Here is a 16025-nt window from a genome sequence, read left to right as displayed (position 1 = left end):
ACAACAACAACGACAACAAGAAACGGCAGAATAGTGGAAGAACATTATAGTTCTGCCTGTGATCCCAAGCCATTTTTTCCGAAGTGGAGGAAATAAATGTATGCTGTCAACAGCATCAAAGAAAATGGAGAGATCAAAAAGGATTGGAAAACAGAAATCCCTGGCAAAGAGGATCGTTAGTGAATTTAAAGAGAAAGGCAGTCAGTAGCAGCACTGTTGAGTTCACTGAGAGCAGACTGAATTCTTTAAAAATTGTAATTTATTAAAAAAAAAAAAAGAAATTAGATAAAAGACATTTTCTCTAAACCGCTGAATAGAAATGACAGTTAGATAATAAATCTAGATTCACACCTTCCTCTGAGAGGGACTGGACAACAACATGCTTTTCACTTAAGGCCCAGATAATTTCCTCTCTATCTTTTTTCTCATTTTGACTTATTGCCAGTCAGACAATTTAACTGAAGAGGTTTGATAAGATTTTTGGTAAAAGAGCAGGAGGATTCTCACTGTTGCTGTGGGGTTTATGATAAGTACGCTTAGTGAGATCAACAAAGACCTTGGAGTTATGTAATATATGTATTCCTTCACTGAAGTTTAGTATGGAAATGTTTGTTCTCTCCTGGAATATATTTTCTATACTCACTTGAACAAGGTTAGACTTTGAGGGTTTGGAAAGTCTATTTCTAAGCACGAAAACTGAATTAAGATTTTAAAGAAGGGAAAAAAGAAGGAGAATAAAATACCCTCAACCAACTTGTAGGGAAGCATTGTGTAATTAATACATTTGATGAAAGCAGACTTTATTTTTCAGCCTTTTAAAGAAAAAAATCTAAAACAATTTCTGCATGAGGATTTATTTTTTCCTTCTACCTACATTTCTTTCTTCCTTTGCTTCCTTTTGTTTGTTTGTTTGTTTGTTTGTTGGACATGCAAAGAGTGTGTCGTTTATGTTTCCTCCAGCTGGGGGCAGCATCACCACTTGCGTGCTGCTAATCTGCTACAATTATACACCAGAAGAAGAAGTTCCCGATGCAACAGCTAGGCATCAACATGCCTACTGCTGTGATTATGGAGGAAAATTTTGATAAATTATTAGAGCAGTGTGAAGCCCAAGAGCTCGAGGTATGCATTGAATCGTGAAATTCATTATTTGCAGTGCTAATAATAAATGTTGTCCTACAGGCTAGCTTGAAGGCTTGGTAGTGGTGATTCTGACAGTTAGCATTAGCTCATGAAGGAGCTAGCTTTGTTTTCACTAACGTTACTCTAACGTTACTCTATTAACACTGATGCGTGTTAGCTCATACTAATAAAAACGTAATCTGATGGTACTGTTAGACACAGCGCTACTCTCTGCTTTAACCTATGCTATAAGCAGATAGCAGGCAACGTTAGCTCGGTAGCTAACCCTAGATAGCTAACTAGAGCTAATGCTACAGCACTGCTTTGTTTTCCGGTTCTCATAACGTAAAAGCCATTGCTAGCATCACTGTGTGGCCTCAGGTTACTTGGGAGTGACCAATTGCTTTGAACAATAGAGCTAGAGATATTGTAATAATGCTATAACGTTAGCATAAAGCAAGGAGAATGACAACATAACAGACTGGACCACCGGTAGAGTCTGAAGCTAACGTTACGTATGTCTATTAGGGAGTCATCTTTGCAATATATACATCATGGATTGTTTAGCGAAAGTACGTTTTGTTTGCTGATATTTAGCTTGAATATTTAATATCATACCTGTGTTTATGTCAACAGGCTCCAGGGGGCATTGCAACGCCTCAGGTGTACGCGCAGCTGCTGTCGCTCTATCTACTGCATAATGACATGTAAGTCAACTCTGTGTCTGTCTTCAGTAGCTGTTGGGGGTTTCTCTCTTTTCTTACATTACATTACATTACAGTCATTTAGCAGACGCTTTTATCCAAAGCGACTTACAGTCAGTAGTATATTACATATCATTCACCCATTCACACACTGATGACAGGCTACCATGCAAGGTGCCACCATCAGACTCTAACTAACATTCATGCAACATCCAGTCCACACCGATGGCAAGCCTTCGGGAGCAACTTGGGGTTAAGTGTCTTGCCCAAGGACACATCGACTGCCGAAGCCGGGTATCGAACCACCGACCGTCTGATTGGAGAACTACCCTGCTCTCCACTATGCCACAGCCGCCCCAACTGGTTATTTTTATTGAGGGTGGGGGCATGGACTGATTTGCTTTCAAATTGTTGGTACACATATTTAGCCTACTCTTTGTTCTTCTTCATAGAAATTCAAAGTATCCTTCATTTCAAAATAGCGTTGCAAACATATGCACTATGACTTTTGTAGCACATACCAAAGTGCATGGATTGCTTTACAAATAAATCAATAAAATGGCTTGAAATTTCAAGATGTGTGTGGCAAATTGCAGTAGGTAGCGAACCCTGTGTTCTAGCATTGCTGCCTGCACCTGCAGCTTGATTCTGTGTATTGTCTAACTTGTTAATTTGGTTCTAACAGGAATAATGGCAGGTATCTCTGGAAACGGATTCCCCAAGCAATAAAATCGGTAAGCCTGATAAAACATACGGACACATTGCTGATCCCAACTCCTTGTCCAAGGCTCAGCTGCCTCAATCTTGCATATGCACAGTTTGTAAAAGGACAGGACACTTAAATGACCACTGTGATTTACTCCAGAAGTATTTGGGTGTGACTGCACTTAACTGTAGCATGACAAATGCTGCCTTGTCAAGTTGAGCATACTAAACATTTTTTTGTAATGACTCTCCATTTGTTGCATACAGGCAAACCCAGAATTGACATCTATTTGGGCCGTTGGCCAACGCATTTGGCAGCGGGACTTTCCAGGGATCTACACAACCATCGCAGCTTACCAATGGTCAGAGAATATCCTCCCGGTCATGGAGGCTCTACGAGGTAACATTTCATTTTTGCTTTTAAGATGATTCAAACACTTCTAAATTATACTTATATGCTCTACGCGTTTTGCTCTGGATAAAATGTAGTAAAATTGCCTGTAGGGCAATTGAGGTGAATAAATATGCAGGATTTAGAATTACCATCAGCAGGGGGCACCAGCTAGAAACTGTGTTAGCTGTGATGCAATCCAGGGGAAATAACACTAAGGGACTGAATTTAACTGGTTTATAACACCTTTTTATGTCCAGCAGTATGGCATACTGGTATCATGAAGGCTAGTTCAGTTGGTAAAAGCACAGTACTCTGAATAAGTTAACATGCTCAAGTACCTACATTAATAATCTCTCTTGATAATGCACCAGAATATCTAAACATTTCGGTTCCGTCTTGATTTCACACATCACCTTCTTGTGTCAAATGTCCATTTTTGAGAAACATCCCCGTATAAAATTATTGCCTGAAATGCTCACTGTTGTTTGGGCATATGTAGCATTTGATGGCTCCCTTGTGCAAGAGTTTAAGAATAGCTACCCCCTCATGTTTACGGTACTCCTTGTTGATCTGCCGGTTTGCTGACGTGCGCTATGTCATAAGACAGTTGGGTAACCATTGATAAAATTGCTTGGTGAATGGGGGCCAATTAAGAGTGTTTGAGTCTACTTGCACACATTTTACACTTTTAGAGAGGTTTTGATAAAGCAGTTTTAAACAAGGCAGGAAATCCTCCTTTAAAGAAATTCATTATATAATAAAGCAAGTAAATTGGTATGAACTGTAAACACTTTCTATTGACGATGTTTGTGTAAAACTAACAATTTGCAGTATACACAAACAGCCACTGTATCACAAGAGCTTATTGGCCATAAACACCAACAAGCATCTCAAATAACTGGAGACCAAGTAATGTCTTAGAATTTCTCAATTTGTCTGATAGACAGTTGAAAACCTCAATATACATTCATTTAAAAAAACAAAGAAAAACAAGTCAATCTTAATATTTAAAAAGCATTAACCAGCAAATGTTTTTTCCTCAAAAAAGAAAGATAAACTTTATGTTATCTGTGATTTAATAAAGAGATAATGAATTATCCAAACTGTCAATTTTCTGTTGATTAACAACAATGGTTCATTTAAATTTAATATTTATTTTAATAATGTCAAAAGTATGTGCAAAACTGATAAAGTTACTGCATTTCCAGTAGCAAACAGAACTGTTTATATAAATAGCATACTATGTAATGGTCAAAACAACACAGGAGTCACAGGATGTTGACATTGACTTGTTTACCAATAAGATCGAGCTCTCACGTGGAACCCTGGTGGTCTCCGCACAGTCCGCCACTCCTATCACTGTTAGCGCAACCGACACAGTTCCCACTGGGACAAGTGACACATGCAGCACTGAGTAGGAGGGGGCCATTTCTGTGAAAAGATCTCGAGGCAGCAAGCAGGCAGGAATGTGCGCCCTGGTTGGTGGGACGGGATCGGGTGTCACCAGCTGTGAGGGGCCGGTATAAAGGACAGAGCTGCCAAGCTACCAGTCAGAATAGATATCAGCATATCACGAGTTAGAGCACACACTAAGGATAAGTGCGCATAGGTCTGTTTTTTATTTTGGTAACTTTCGGAAACAGGTTTAGTTTTCTCTTGTTAAAATAAGGGAACTTGCTTCTGTAAGTGTAGTTAGAGACTTCTCCATTATGGACGTTCAGAGGACAGGGTCTATGGTTCGGCCCCCGAGCCCCATGGATAGCCTGGAGAAGCAGCTGAGCTGCCCCATCTGCCTGGAAATGTTTACCAAACCCGTGGTCATCCTGCCTTGCCAGCACAACCTGTGCCGTAGCTGTGCCAGCGACCTCTACGACTCCCGCAACCCGTACCGCTTCTCCGGCGGTGTTTTCCGCTGTCCTACCTGCCGCTTTGAGGTCGTGCTTGACCGCCATGGCGTGCACGGGCTCCAGCGAAACCTGCTGGTAGAAAACATTATTGACCTCTACAAGCAGCAGCAAGAAGGCAGTGGCGACGGCAGCGGAAGCACAGAAACCACCCTGAAGCCCAAAGAATCCAAAGAGCCGATGTGCCAAGAGCACGAGGACGAGAAAATCAACATTTACTGCATGACGTGTCAGGTACCTACCTGCTCCATGTGCAAAGTGTTCGGCCAGCACAAGGACTGTGAGGTGTCACCATTGTCAAGTGTTTACCAGGCCCAGAAGGGCGAACTGAGCAACGCCATCGACACCCTGGTGGCCGGCAATGGCCGCCTGCAGGCCCTAATCAACCAGATGGATGACGCCTGCCGTGCGGTCCAGGACAACGCACAGCGCGCCAAGCAGGGGCTGGCCGAGCGCTTCGACCTGCTGTACGCCGTCCTGGAAGAGCGCAAGACAGTCCTGCTTGAGCAGATCGGCAAAGAGCAAGACGAGAAGGTAGCAGCTCTTCGGGCGCTGGCTCAGCGTTACGGCGAGCGGCTGCAGACCAGTTCGGAGCTCACCGACACGGCGGTGAGGGCCCTGGAGCAGGGGGCCCCCGCTCAGTTCCTGTTGGCCTCCAAGGGCCTCATCACCCAGACCAAAGACGCAGCGAAAGGCTCGCTGGGGGAAGAGAGGCCGGAGCCAGGCTTCGAGAAGATGGACCACTTCACTTTGTCGACGGAGCACGTTGAGGCAGTCCTGGCAAAAATGGACTTCGGAGTGTGTGATGAAGATGAATTTGAGGATGCGGAGGAGGAAGAGGAGGAAGAGGAGGAGGAATAATGAAAATAGAAGTGGTTATGGACTTACTGTAATATGGGCTTTTGAAGGTTCTTTGTGTTTATAGCAGGGACTGCGTTTGATGTTGAAAGAAAAACAAGGTTACAGTGGATGTGGGCTATAATGGCTCGCCCGTACTTTCAGTGCAATATTTAATTTCAATGTCATATTCATACCTTTTCTTAACTTCCTTTTATACTTTTGTACTTCAAAGCCAGCTCAATGGAGAAAATGACCGAGATAAATGTAACATTAGAAGGTCTGAAGATTGATTACACGTCATTTTCCTCATATGTAGCTCATGGAAATAGGTGTTTGTGTGTTTCTCACTTTGTCCAAGTTTGTGTTGAATTGGTGATCAGCTGATCTGCCTGTTATCACCAAACTGTCTTTAATGGAATGTGGAATAAAGCTGCATGAAGTTAAGTTCCCATTTGCTTTATTGGTGAACTAAAACATGAAGCTTCAGTTAAGGGAACATAGAAAGGAAGACCCAGTATTATTTTGGTCCTATAGATTTTCCTCGGAGTGCATCAATCCAAAATACTTCCCAGACTGCCGCTGCTCTTACTTGGCAATAGGCTGCATTTAAAAATAAAAGCCCTTGCCACGTCCTGTCTGCTTTGCCTTTGCTGGTGAAAAGTGTGTGGGTGTGGGTGTGGGTGGGGGGGCTATTTTTAAGAGGTGAGAAACGATAGCCCGGAATAGACTAGGGGACGGACAGGACAGGTCCTGTTTCTCCCCCATAAAGCTTCCCATCCTCCCACTCATGGACCTCTTGCTCAGCAGGTCCGAGTCAGAAGGGCACACTAAGAAAAGGTCACGTTGCCACGCCAGTCATCGGCCAACGGTCAAGAGGCCACGATAAAAATACACGTCTGCCTGGGGGAACAGGTTACAAAAAAGCCCCTGGAGATGACTCGCTTGGCTGTAGCTGGGTCCTCGTTTCTTTTCTAATACGCAGCCAGTCGGGTGCAAGAAAGTTGCTCCAGCTCCAGAAGCAGTTTTGTGGGGTCATCTGGGTCAGTTTCCTCTGTAGTCAGTCATCATGAAGAGACACTGCAATGACAAAACATAGTATTTCATCCACATCTCTCTGGAACCACAGCATTAAGATGTTTTAATCATCATCTTGCCTAAATAAAGACTGCAGATATTACTCCACAACCATAGCTCTGATTTAAAAACAGGACAAAATCATGTCCAAGTACCGTCAAACACAATTGATACATTAACACTGCATTTTTTGTACTCTTTCTGGGTAAGCACAATTATGGGGAGAACTGGAAGCCCCTTGGACAGCAAAATGGGAAAGTGCTCTTGACAAAATCTCCGGCCTTCAATTCCCAGCTGTCTCTTCTCGTCCAGCCTGTTATTGTTACTGCTGCTAGCTGCTGCAACAGACTGTTGGTACACACACTAACACACCGTTGCTAGGCTATAAAACACGAAAGGCCACAACCCTGAGGCATTTACGTGATAGCTGCAGGAGCAGCAGCAGTGAATACATGCCGGTGTATGTGGTTCTGTGAGGCTCTGCCACTCTTAAAAGTTATCTCCACAGACTACAGCACCGTGTCAAGTCTAGATAAATGTGTCAGCTTTGACGTTTTGGAAGCCTGAGCCAGAGCCTGTTGATAAAGGCTTCAGTGCTTTGTGGTGTTGAGCACTGCACAGCATACTGTAACGCTCACGATTCATCTTAAGCATGCCTCATTAAACAGGATCTATTTTTAAGTATACTTGATTATAGAAAATCTAGATTTCCTGTTTTTTTTAGCTCCCAAGTTCATCATTATCATATCCAAGGTTACATAACAATGACTGCACCATTTGTCTCAAAACAAACCCAGATGCTAGAAGGGATTTAAAGGCAGGAAACCAAAAGTTTTTGCTGAGTTTAACTTAAATTGATTTCAATCCTGGACCTCAACTCCTGTCAGATGTTAAATTGTGAGCGTGTGCATGCTTGGGGTGAGCGGGAGGCCGGGGTGATGAGGGGAAGCCACTTCATAAACTCAAACACAAAGGATTAACATAAGCAAACCTTAAGATGGAAAATTTGCAGGAACTGGGAAAAACATGAAGTAAGTAACAGCACATCTGTAGCATTCACTTCAGTTTCAACAAAACCTAATGACCATCGCAGAGTAACAGCCCCTGGCTTTTAAAAACCTTTGTGTCAGTCCTGATTCATGGTGTAGAACCCCCTTGTGCTGTTGCTAATTAGCAACTTTGTTCAAGAGAAACATGAATCTTGAATACCATGTTAAAAGGACATCACAACATAAGAGTGTGTGCAAGTTCACAGTTAGGTGGCTGTATGCACTTCAAATAGAGCCAGGGCTCAGTTTTGGCATGTATTCTCTCCATATGTCTCCATCTGATATTAATATCTCCGCGCTTCATGCGTGCTTCACAGAGAGCACGCGGCAACGAGCGTACAGTCTAGTGGCCCAGGCGTACACCTCCATCGCAGCAGACGATTTCGCTGCCTTCGTGGGATACTCTGTGGAAGAGGCAGTAAAGGGTAGGATTCAGTTTACACCACCTCCTCATAGGAAATGTTATTTCATCACTGTTGATGTGTATAAAGAAGTCAAAAGATGTTATAGTAATGAAATCATACAGTCGCTGATGAGTGTATTTTTAATAGTTTTTTCTTCTTTCCCACCCTTGTCTTTAGGTGTAGTGACCCAGGGCTGGCAGGCAGATCCAGCTACCAGGATGGTGATGCCCAAAAAGCCAGGTAGGTGGCAGCATTGCTCTTTGAAGCTGTACCCATCATCAGCACACTGCTCTGATACCCAAACAGTTTTTATCTTCATGATCAATCCTGTGCCAACTTTCCTGCTACTCTTCTCCTTTCTATTTTATCAGACACTCATAAAACTGTTTAGAGCAGAAATTTAAGAGACATTTTAATTCAATGAAAAACGGGGCTGTCGTTTTTTCCCTTTCCCAGAATCTTGGGCTTGATTTGCTAAGTCTCCCCTTTCCAATGTCCAAAATTTTCCCTCATCCAGTCTGTTTCTTTGCTTCTCCTGCACACACTTGTTTTGTGTCTTATCACATCATCACCACCTGTCCTAGAGCTCAGATGGTCGTAGATTGATCTATCCCTACTGATTTATGCAAACGGTGGAGGAAGAGGTTCGTGGCATGAACCGCTCTCTGTAATCATCGGACAGCGCCACGGAAGCATCTGCCGCGCACATGTCCGCCGCAACGCACTAACCTCACTCACCATTACTCCTCACATGTCTGCACCCACCACCCTCCATCCTCCACAGCACCACTGGGATTTAATAGCGCTTGGTAATTTTAGGTTGTAGAGTGGATCTTGCACACAGGAAGTCATTCTGGTCGGGATGGACGTAAATACTTGATTATCTTAATGATCTCCAGGCTGGAAGTCTCACACAGGTGAAACTCCGTGGGTGGTGTTGTTAAACAGTGGTGACAGTGTGGTCACCTAGAGACCTGAGACCTGTTGAGTGAGTTAAAGCCGGGGAGATGTAGGAAGATGGATAGCACTTGGCTCAAAGAAGAATCCCCCTCTGACTCAACCTCTCCTCCCCTCTCTCCCTCTTTCAACAGATCCTCCCCCCGTCTCACTGGTTCCAAACGAGCAGCAGCTGGCCAGACTCACCGACTACGTGGCTTTTCTCGAGAACTGATAACCCGCCACTCGCCACCCCTTTTTTTCCGCTCGCCCACTACAGGGGTAGAGTACAGGTTCGGACAGACACTTCCTCCAGCCCCAATCCCTAATAAAAGACATACCAAAAAACACACCCATCATCTCACATGAATGCTGCACGCTCTTCTCCAAGACCTGCCTATTTATGACTCGTACAGCTCCCCCTGGTAATTCATACGTTGAAAATGTCGGACACAATGTTGTATTATATCAGTTTTTTCTTTCACTCTCTGCAACCCACTTGATGTATAGATCTGGGTCTCGATTTCAAAGGAGAAATATGTTTCTCTGTTTTTTTATTGCTGACCTAACAGACCCTTCCCATACAATAGAAATACACAGGCTAGTATGCTTTAGCTCTTCAAGGTTGCAAACAAATTTTTTTGTCAGGTAACAGGAAGTCTTGGAATCACCGTGTGGGTTTCAGTCCTCAGACCTCATATTTTGAAGTTGATGTTTTGACTGGTGAATAAATATTTTTGCTGTTTCTAATTTAGTCATTGTTTTCCATTTCTTGAATTCACGAGTGTTGTCTGTGGTTGGTCTTCACAGAGCAGACTGGGCTCATTCAAAGATGTGGAACATTTAAATAGATTTGCCGTTTGGTATCATCCATCTTGCGGGAAAATGAGTTTGCTGTTTTCCGTGGCCCGGCATCAACTATTCACAAACATAAGGAAGAACATTAACGCTGTGGTCATCACCACATTAGACCAGTCATTAACTTGACATTAGTGCAAATAATGAGAATCAAAGGTAATTTGGTTTGTGCACATGTTTTCCTCAAATGTATGAATTACACCAACCTTTCATGACTAAAACCCAGGTTGCATTATTGTGACATGCAAAGTGTCTTAACTGTCAGTGCATAGATTTTAAATAAAATTTCAACACCATTAAACCATTATGATGAATGGAATCTGTAAGTAAGCTTGAATGAACATGGAGGGGTGATTGACGTTTTACTTTGTAAAAGCATATCTGGCTGAAATCTGTTCATCAATGTCTGCTGGTGATTTTTTTTTTTTTTTACCCCCACTATAAATTTACTTTATCCTTAATGGATCTACACTAGCTTGAAGTGGCAAACATTTGACGTGATTTAGTGTGAAATCATGTACATCAGAGCCATTCCTCGCATGTTAGTGGTGTCGAGGAACTCATTCATTTCATGGCATGGTTTGCTTTGTTTTTAAATTTGGCTCTGGTTCTTCCTCGCTTGTCTTGTTAATTCTATTTAAGTAACAACCAAGGCTTTAACTTCCCCATGTTTTTTCATTTTATTTTTTATAATCATTGAACGTGGCTTTTTGGCACTGTCAGTGATGCTGTGAACGCATCTGAGTGGTTTAGACTGGCCTGTATATACAGACATGTTTGTGTATTTGCTCTGTAAACATGTGTCGGCTCGAACCCACGTCCAGGCATGTGATGAACCAGCCTTGGCCTCGTGACAGTTCAGCCTGCCAGAGTCAGTCAGCACAAGTCTGAGCGTGAGACGGTATCTGACCCTCAACATCACTCTCCTGTGTCTGACACGATGGTACTAAATCTGCACACAGACGCACATGCAGCTGCACACATGTATTGGACCGATGACATGCTGAGCGCAGGTGTAAAAATAAACGTTACATGTGTTTAGCTGGATAACCTTTATGCGTTTATGTCTGTCTGTCAATCAATTAAGAGCACTAAATGCCAGTGGACGTGGCCGGTTAGCTCAGTTGGTTAGAGCGTGGTGCTAATAACGCCAAGGTCGCGGGTTCGATCCCCGTACTGGCCAGTAATATCTTTTAGTCAGGTGGGGAGAGTTCTCTCCTCTGTTGTCTACTGGTCATAATCCAGAATGACTTGTGATTAAAGCACTACTGATATCCACATTTGCCATTATGACTATGCTATTTCATATATCCACAATTGTGATTAAGAATAATATAATGGACTATTTCTTCTGGAAATTCAAATGATAATAACATGCCAAAATGTCTCACTTCATTTATGACTAGAAAAATTGGATTGTTGATATCTGAAATTGGAGATATTCTAAGTAGGAATTCATGCATATATACAGGAATGTAATTTTGGATATCTGAAATTGAAAGGCTGCACGGTGGTGTAGTGGTTAGCACTGTCGCCTCACAGCAAGAGGGGCCCGGGTTCAATTCCCGGGCTGGACAACCTTCTGTGTGGAGTTTGCATGTTCTCCCTGTGTCAGCGTGGGTTCTCTCCGGGTTCTCCGGCTTCCTCCCACAGTCCAAAGACATGCAGCTTAGGTTAATTGATGACTCTGAAATTGCCCGTAGGCGTGGATGTGAGTGTGAATGGTTGTCTGTCTCTATGTGTCAGCCCTGTGATAGGCTGGAGACCTGTCCAGGGTGTACCCTGCCTTCAATTGACAGCTGGGATCGGCTCCAGCACCCCCGCGACCCTTAACTGGATAAGCGGTAACGGAAGATGGATGGATGAAATTGAAAGGCTAATACACATCAATGGTAAAAGTGTTGTCACTGTTCCTAGGGAGAATGACTTTGTGGATATCTGAAATGTTGTTTTTGACAAGGGAGAATTAAATTACAGATATCTGAAATATTATATCCAGTCAAGCTTTAAATATTAAAACAGCCACTTGTACTTTGCAAGGACTTGAAGATATCTTCAATTTAGTTTTGACAAGTACAATCAAAATTGTACTGTGCTTTGGATAAAAGCATTCCTCAGCACTTCAAATAAACTTTAAATTCTATGTATTAAACGTTTTGTTCAAACTTTGATTTACACTGACTTTTGTAAATCAAAGATGTGTTAACTAGTAAAGTCACAAAACACCGGATGTCTTTGAGGAAACCAATGTGCTGATTAGAAAAACCTGAGTTTGTGTCCTGCATGATTTCTCTTTACAGTTCAGTTTTGGTGCTCTTTAAAAACCCTTTCAGACCATTAATACTGAGCAACTTGATGCGTGCAGAAGAACACATGATGTCATACCGTATGTCCAGAATAGGCTCATGGTGGTTGATTGAAGAAGTCCAGTGAGGTTTGAGGTTAACTTTTCTGTTTGTCCCATGCATGCATGACCTTGTATGTCATCCTGTAAGTAAACGGTCCCACAGACCAAACGGTGACTTCTTGCTTTAGTGAAGGTTAAAGGTCATGACCTCATGTAGCTTTGACTGAGCTTTGGTTTCGATTGCCTCTAGTCACTGCTGGATTTTTACCATGAAATACTGAGACAAAGCAAGTGTTCTGTAATGATCTACAGCTGTTGTTACATAAATAGTTTTTTGCACTTAAAACCAGCCTCGCCTTTTAGTTTCTCACAGTTTCACACGAGGGGCATGCACATATTTGTACAATCATTCCAATTTGTGTTTACAGTGAGCCTCCAAAGAGATAGCAGATTTTAGAAACAAGTGACGTGAACAAAGAAAATAAGTCAATATGTAGTTTTTTTTATGTTTGAGTGTAGAAAAATAAAACAGATGTTCACAAAGAGCCGGGGGGTTTTCTTTTTTCTTCCTTCTTTTTTAGAAGGGGTCAAAGGTGACTTCTGTCTTGCATCATATAACATGCCACAGACATGATGTTATACAGGACTGCATGGGTGCTATACAAACATAGGGGTTTTTTCTGCTTGCAGAATCTAAAGTGTTGCCGTTGAGTCAGTCAGTTAGGTGTGGGCTACATATTAAATCTTGTTTGTTTAAGATTATTTTCCCCTTTTTTTTTTTTAAATGTTTGGTCAAAGCAGTTCTTGTTTGCATTGTACCCATATTACATTACATTACATTACAGTCATTTAGCAGACGCTTTTATCCAAAGCGACTTACAGGAAGTGTATTCAACATAGGTATTCAAGAGAACTACTAGTCACCAGAAGTCATAAGTGCATCTCCTTTCTTAAACAAGCATCTTAAAGCATAAACCAGAGCAAAAGTATAGTGCAGAGGCAAATTACTACGAAAACAATAATTGCAACAGACTAATACGAATACAATAAGTGCTACAAACTACTACGAATAGGATAAGTGCAGTAAACGTGCAGTGCAAACTGATACGAATACAGTAAGTGCAACAACTAATATGAATACAATAAGTGCTACGAGGAAGGCTCAGGGTAGTGCTTCTTGAAGAGGTGAGTTTTCAGCCTGCCATATATGTACAGACAACCTAGGGCTGGTAATCTTCTTGTTAGAATTCTCTTTACATACCGACAGATATAAATAAATCAAATGTGCTGACAAAAAAAGAAGAAAAGTTCACGTAATACGCACTGAAATGATTGGATGGGCTTATTGAATGTTTACCCGCACACACTCTCTCACCGGAGTCTTCCACAAGCAGCGAGCTGGATAGTGTTGAGTAATAACAATAGCCATGTCCAATGTTTAAGTTCATAATGATCCTTTTAGTGGATTGGCTTTGGAGGGGGGCCTGAAGGGGCGACTCTCACACTTTTGGAGCTCATGCTGCTAGCTACTTTCTTTGGAAAAGAGGTGGCAACACTGGGCTGTTTTTTTACGAAGAACCACTTTTTTAAATCTGGCTTGTCCTTTGACATTAGCAGCCCTAGCTTTAAGGAAGAGGTATTTTATGTTGTCATGTCTGTGTGTTCAGATTTGACTGAGAGAAGGAGTACACATTTTGCCTCAAATTGTGTAAATCGGGCACCAACGGTTAAAGAGTCTTTATTTGCATCCATGGGCCATGTTTTAGGTTCACGTCCAGCTGTTGACCTTGTGTACCTTTTGTCTGCATGCACCTGTCCCTTTCACCTCAGGCATCACAGTTTGAAAAACTCTCCGCTAAACTAAGCTCCAAATGTTATGTCTTTTTACTTTATAGTTTATATAGTTATATGTTGGTTTTCTTCAAAACATATGGCAATGGCATATAAACATTATTTACTTTTTTATTATTTTATGGGAAAAACCAAAAAACTATTTTGGTTTGGTATATATATATATATATATATATATATATATATATATACCTATACCTACTGTATACCTGTGTGTTGTATTTATTTATAAAGAAAGAAAAACGTCTTTAAGGTAAATTGCAAATAATTACTGTTAGTGCTACAGATTAGTATTATTAGGTAATCAAGGTAGCAGGATTAAACAGAAAAATAATAAAAACAACAAACAGCCACTTATAATTTATTAGCTACACTCTTGCGAGTCTGTTCATTTAGTGCTCAAAGCATAAAGCATGTGCACATTACAGGATATTTACACATTACATATCCAAAGTCTATTATTATGGAGCTTCATGGATAATGCCGGTTTATTTTTGAATGCAGTTATTGCAGCTTGAATGTGGTGATGTTCATACATATTTTAATGACATGGCTCTGCAGTTGTGGCAGTGTCACTGTATCAGGAGGAGATGATGTGTTCAGCAGTCTCAGGATAGCTGGAGAGGTTTAACCAGCAGGGGGCGGTCTTCACCTACAGTTGGTGTGATCTCATCTGACATGACAGATTCTGCTGGTTATCAGATACTAAAATCCATCATATACAATTTTAAAAAGCCTTCATCGGAAGTAGCAATATTTGGATAGGAGCAAAAAAAAGCCAATGCCTTTTTTTCACATTTTCCTTTTGCTGCAACTTGGAAGGGAGGTGTTGTTTAAATTTTCATAAACAACAGTAAAAGCTCCCTCACGTCCATGGAGAAAATGTTTCCATGTGGGACGATGAGTCATGAGCATGAGACCAAGAGAAGAGTCCAAGAGGATGTGGGAGACTGAGAAGAGGACGGGGATGAGAAAAAAGAGGGAGAAGAGAGGGATCAGAGAGGAGGAGGAGGAGAGAGATGGTTCGAGGGGCTGGTGGAGCTGCCAAAATGAGAGAAGTGGTGGGAGGAAGAGTGAGAAGAACGAGGGAAACTTTTCAAAAGCCATTGCTGCGTGAGTGCCAACTGGAAAAATGTCTGCTGCAACGAGACAAAGATAGAGACTGGAAATTGAATATAGCTGTAGTAAAAGGAATTTTCAGGCATTACATTGTGAGGTTATGGGATTTTAACAGATTGTGGCATGGCTACATTTAAATGATCTGTTTTGCAAATCATGTAAACAAACTTGAAATGCATGAATCTATGGAAGCTTTTTAACATGACAAATCACATCCAGATGCTGCATCCATGTGGATTCATAAATCACTTATGTTTACCCATGACTAGCATGACAAATTAACATGGTTTGTCGAGAAAAAAATGTCCTTACATTTCAAAATGTCAAATATATAGACAATAAATCCCTTGAAGACTCTCTAAATCCCTGTCCCACCAACGAGCCCTGCATCCTCGACCAGCTCATGAGAACCAACGGAATGTGAAAATCCATTCTCATGGACCAAGGCAGCTTCTCGATGCAGCTGTTTTCCAAGCAATGTGACCTCAGCGAGAGTCCACATGTAATGGCCACAGGTCCTTACACCTCTCATCCAGGAGATTTCCTAATCCACTATTAAAAGTCAAGATATCCAGCAGGACTGGACTTGGCTTAAAATATCCCGCTGCCAGCCCAAAACTGAACGGGTCTTTTTGTGAGTCCACCATGTGCCTTTCATTCATGTCCTGCTCCTGGGGACGTCACCTTTACACTTCGTGTAATTGCATAGGAAATGAAA

General features: G+C 41.9%; 3 protein-coding genes and 1 non-coding gene across 4 annotated transcripts in view; all 4 read left to right on the top strand.

The window, feature by feature from the left end:
- Nucleotides 1-1003: 1003 nt before the first annotated feature.
- On the top strand, nt 1004-9882 carry cops8 (COP9 signalosome subunit 8). Its single transcript, XM_054614927.1, has 7 exons — nt 1004-1122; nt 1759-1829; nt 2512-2560; nt 2799-2931; nt 8110-8217; nt 8374-8436; nt 9288-9882. The coding sequence occupies exons 1-7, from the start codon at nt 1030-1032 to the stop codon at nt 9365-9367; spliced, it is 597 nt and encodes a 198-aa protein (XP_054470902.1). The 5' UTR covers nt 1004-1029; the 3' UTR covers nt 9368-9882.
- maip1 (matrix AAA peptidase interacting protein 1) overlaps nt 2117-16025 on the top strand; it is a 231636-nt gene continuing 217727 nt past the window's right edge. Inside the window, exon 1 of the mRNA XM_054614928.1 lies at nt 2117-2120. The gene's annotated coding sequence lies outside the window, so the exon portion shown is untranslated. The remainder of the gene's footprint in view (nt 2121-16025) is intronic.
- trim63b (tripartite motif containing 63b) lies at nt 4607-5690 on the top strand. The gene has a single exon (XM_054614925.1). It carries the CDS (start codon nt 4635-4637, stop codon nt 5688-5690), a length of 1056 nt encoding a protein of 351 aa, XP_054470900.1. The 5' UTR covers nt 4607-4634.
- trnai-aau (transfer RNA isoleucine (anticodon AAU)) lies at nt 11100-11173 on the top strand. Its single transcript has one exon. It is a non-coding gene; the product is annotated as a tRNA-Ile (tRNA).

This window comes from Anoplopoma fimbria, chromosome 16 (genome assembly GCF_027596085.1).
Source record: "Anoplopoma fimbria isolate UVic2021 breed Golden Eagle Sablefish chromosome 16, Afim_UVic_2022, whole genome shotgun sequence".
NCBI classification, from domain to species: domain Eukaryota; kingdom Metazoa; phylum Chordata; class Actinopteri; order Perciformes; family Anoplopomatidae; genus Anoplopoma; species Anoplopoma fimbria.
This window is presented reverse-complemented; position numbering and strand designations above follow the sequence as displayed.